Genomic DNA, 4,302 nt, shown 5'->3' with positions numbered 1-4,302 from the left:
CCAGACTATTAAATTCTGAGAAATCCCAGAAAAGGTTGATTAGGGGAGAAATTAGCCAGAAAATTAAATTGAGAAAAAGTAGCTAGAAAGGCAGGAGGAAACCAGGATAAAGTAGTATCACATAGGTTTTGAGAATAGAATTTCAAGCCTAGTTTCAATAAAAGGGAGGGGTCAAAATGCCTAAAGTTGCAGGAAAGTCTAGTAATTTGATACAAGAAAAATGTTCCTTTGCATTTGGCATCATGGGAATAATTGTGACCTTGACAAGAGTTATTTCATAGTATTGAGGACAGAAATTAGACTGATGTGAGTTACCATATCTGACAACACAAAGAAGTCTTCAGTACTGGGGAGTTCAAAAACTGTTTTTTCTTTGAAAATTACGTTTGTTTTTTTTATTCTTACCTAAGGGATATGTTTTGTTTTTATTGCCTTTTTTCTGAGAGGGAGAAACATTGATGTTTCCCATAATGACAGGGATCAAACCTGCAGCCTAAGTATGTGCCCGGATCCGGAATGGAACCTGCAACCTTTTGGTACACGGGACGACCTTCAACCAACTGAGCCTCAGGCCAGGGCGAAGTACTATCTTTTCAGCATTCTGAGAAATGGTCCTTCTTAACTACTGTTAATTGCATGGCTTAAATGTCATCTCCTCTACCCAGAAAACCCATGGTACCACACACCAACCTTTCATATATTACCATTACACCTATTACAAGTTAGTACCTAAAATGTATTTTGGACACATGAGAGTAAAGATTTGGTGGCAACACTGACATTTTAATTCTGTAAACCACATGTTCAAGTGGTCAGTAGAGAATGTTGCCCACATAGAACTGGGCTTGGGCTGAGACCTGGACCTCGTCTTTCCCCAAAGGCAGCATCACGCACCGCTCCCAAGAGCTACCAACAGGTCTGTCCAGATGCTAAGGCCAGGGGCCTCGAAACCTCCATCCTGCGCCTTGCAAGTCTCCAGGGCACGTCGAGCTTCATCTTTCAGGGGCGAGGGGGCCTGACAGAGGCTCTGAAACCGGCTGTACAGCTCCGCCCAGGGCCCCTCTCGGGCCTCGGCGCCAACCCACACGCCCTTCCGGAGATCGTAGTGCAGCCGTCGGCCCCAGTCGGTCAGCAGACCCAGGTAGACCTGGACGAGCTCCGGGTGGCGACCCACCACCGAAGCTAAAAGCCCGGCCGGGAGGCTGTGGCACAAAGCAGCCATGGTGTCTGGCTGGCCCAGAAGCCACTGAACCAGCTCGTGACGCCGCTCTCCCGGGGCCTGGGGGCTGTCCAGTTCCAGCTCCTTTTGGGGGGGGCCGGGGGGCACCGACGGCGGCGGCAGCAGCAGCGCGGCCGCTATCACCTCCAGGAAGCTGTTCTGGGGCCAGCGCGCCCACAGGCCGCTGAGCAGCGCGCGGGGGCCCTCCGCCCCGGCCTCGCCCACCTCCTGCAGACGGCGCAGCAGCAGCTCGGCCTGAGTCTCTACCAGTGGGTCCCGCCGAGCGGCCGGGTTCTCTCCCAAACCGCTGGCGCGCAGCAGGTGGACGGCGGCCCGGCGGCGGGCGAGGAGGGCCAGGCGGTCTTGCAGGGTCTCCTCCTCGGCGTCCCGGACGCCGGGGCCGGGGCAGAGCTGCTGCAGCAGGCAGCGAAAGGCGGCATCCCCGAGGGCCCGGTTCCCTAGCAGGTACTGAGACAGCAGGAGGTCGCAGCGCCCCAAGGCCCGGAAGTTCGTCAGCCCCGAGAAGTCGGCGGGCCCCGGGCCGTCCTCCCGCCTCCACCGGTCCTGCAGCCGCCGCTCCAGGGCCGAGCGGATGCCGGCATGACGGCCAAAGCGCCTGTAGACGTGGCGCAGGTAGCGAGCCCACTGCAGGGCCCGGCGCACGGTCGCGGGGTCCCAGCTGCGGACGTGGGCGGTGCGGGAGACGGCCAGCACCTCTGAGAAGCGCTCCAGCTGCTGCGAGAGCGACTCCATGGCGGCGCGCGAGGGCCTGACTTCCGTTTTCACCCTGGCGGCGGCGACTCCCTGCGAGCTGATTGGCGTGTCTGTGGAAATGATACGCCTCCCTACAAGGCTATTGGGCGAGGTCGCTGTCAATCTGACAACTCCACTTTAATCCGGGTACTTAGAAGCGTTTAAACTGGAGAAACAGCGGGGTGGTGTTACTTCGTCCTTTGAACTCTTAGGGGCGGGAGAGTAAGTGCAGGGCATCCTAGCGAGAATCCCAAGAGCCACATGAGAGATGCTCATTTAATGAAAATGTTATTAAATTAAATTTTAAGATCCATTCAGCCTAGTAAAAATGTACTGACTCCCACTGACGAATGCCAGGCACTATGCAAAAGTCTGGACCGTGACATTGTTCTTTCATTATTAAAACTGAAGCCCCGGTTAGTGGAAACGAAAAGTAAAATAAGATATTTTGAGAGCGAGACCACAGTCACTTAACTTCTATTATAGTCTATTGTTATAATTGTCCTGTGTTATTATTAGTTATTGTTGTTAATCTCTCACTGTGCCTAATGTATAAATTACACTTTTTTATAGGTATGTGTGTATAGGAAAAAACAAAAAAAGTATATAGGAATCATACTGCTTGCGTTTGCAGCATCCACTGGGGGTCTTGGGCTTCCCACTCAGGTAAGGGGACGGGGACATGAATGTAGTATAGTGTGCGCTGTGGATACCGGCACCAACCTCCCACTTCTTGATTATGATTTCTAAATTCCTGGGTTACCATAAATTAGGAGAGAGAATGCAAGAGCAAATTTCAGGAGATTTTGTTAAAATCTGACATCAATCAAACCATGGGAATTAAGCATCATGAATAAAAAGGGTTAGATAAAGGTGCTTTCACAAAGTGCCAACCTCATCGGGTTCTGGTGAAGACTAAATGAGATAATAAATGTAAAATGCCATTCTTGATATCATGGTTTTCTTTTAATATTCATTCTTCCATCACCTCGCCTTCTTTGCATAATAACGATGCAATTCTGGATACTGATTCCAGCTCAGCTCAAGGAGGAAGGCCTGATAATTTTGAGTCAATCATTTTAAACTATCCCTCCTCTTAATTCAATAATTAATTTAGGAAACCAGTCTTAAATCGATCTATGTATAGCATTTTTTCATAACAATTTTTTTCCAGAAGTGTCCAGGTGAATCAGGTGCAATCCATTAGGCCTTAGTAAGCCATCAGAGGAAGAGAGACTTTAGGGTTTTTATTTCTCTGTTCTCTGCTAAGGCATCAGTATTCCAGCTTCTTCCTCAAAAATTCCAGGAGGCCTGCCTGAGCGTCTGAGAGCACACACTGCTCCCTGCAGCCCTGGAGTGATCCTGCTGTTGCGAAGTCCTGGAAGCCCTGGCATACCGTGTAGATTCCCTTAGTGCTGGCCCATCCCTATGAATACTGCTCTGTTAAACTTTCTAAATCCCTACTGACTCTGCCTGTTTCCCACCAGGATCTTGCTTGAAACAGTTCTTTCAGTTTTCAGCCATTCTTATCCTATCTAATAAAGCGGCAATATGCAAATTGACCATCACACCCTCACACAAGATGGCCACCCCATGTGGTCACAAGATGGCCACTACAGGAAGGCTGGCAGGGGAGGGCAGTTGGGGGCGACCAGGCCAGCAAGGGAGGGTACTTGGGGGGGACCAGGCCTGCAAGGGAGGGCAGTTGGGGGCGACCAGGCCTGCAGGGGAGGGCAGTTGGAGGGGACCAGGCCAGCAGGGGAGGGCACTTGGGGGGAACCGGGCCTGCAGGGGAGGGCAGATGGGGGGACCAGGCCTGCAGGGGAGGGCAGTTGGAGGGGACCAGGCCAGCAGGGGAGGGCACTTGGGGGGAACTGGGCCTGCAGGGGAGGGCAGATGGGGGTGATTGGGATGGCAGGGGAGGGCAGTTGGGGGTGACCGGCCAGCAGGGGAGGGCAGTTGGGGGGGACCAGTCCAGCAGGGGAGGGCACTTGGGGGGACCAGGCCTGCAGGGGAGGGCAGTTGGAAGGGACCAGGCCAGTAGGGGAGGGCCGTTGGGGGTGACCAGGCCAGCAGGGGAGGGCAGTTGGGGGTGACCAGGCCAGCAGGGGACGGGTTAGGCATCGATCAGGCTGGCAGGGGATGGTTAGGGGCAATCAGGCAAGCAGGAAGGTGAGTGGTTGGGAGCCAACAGTCCAGAATTGTGAGAGGGATGTCCCAAATTGGAGAGGATGCAGGCTAGGCTGAGGGACACCCCCCCCCCCCCGCCCCCAGTGCATGAATTTCATGCATTGGGCCTCTAGTAATTAATATAAATCTGTGAGTCATAA

General features: G+C 53.0%; 1 protein-coding gene across 1 annotated transcript; it reads right to left on the bottom strand.

Moving 5' to 3' along the window:
* Positions 1-409: 409 nt before the first annotated feature.
* Positions 410-1,972, bottom strand: FANCF (FA complementation group F; the record flags this gene model as incomplete). Its single annotated transcript, XM_081100394.1, has 1 exon — positions 410-1,972. The coding sequence occupies one exon, from the start codon at positions 1,970-1,972 to the stop codon at positions 887-889; it is 1,086 nt and encodes a 361-aa protein (XP_080956520.1). The 3' UTR covers positions 410-886.
* Between the last annotated feature and the right edge of the window lie 2,330 nt (positions 1,973-4,302).

This window comes from Myotis nattereri (genome assembly GCF_964212035.1).
Source record: "Myotis nattereri genome assembly, chromosome: 9".
In the NCBI taxonomy this organism is placed as follows: Eukaryota; Metazoa; Chordata; class Mammalia; order Chiroptera; family Vespertilionidae; genus Myotis; species Myotis nattereri.
The sequence above is the reverse complement of the archived record's forward strand: the minus strand, read 5'-3'. Positions and strand labels throughout refer to the sequence as shown.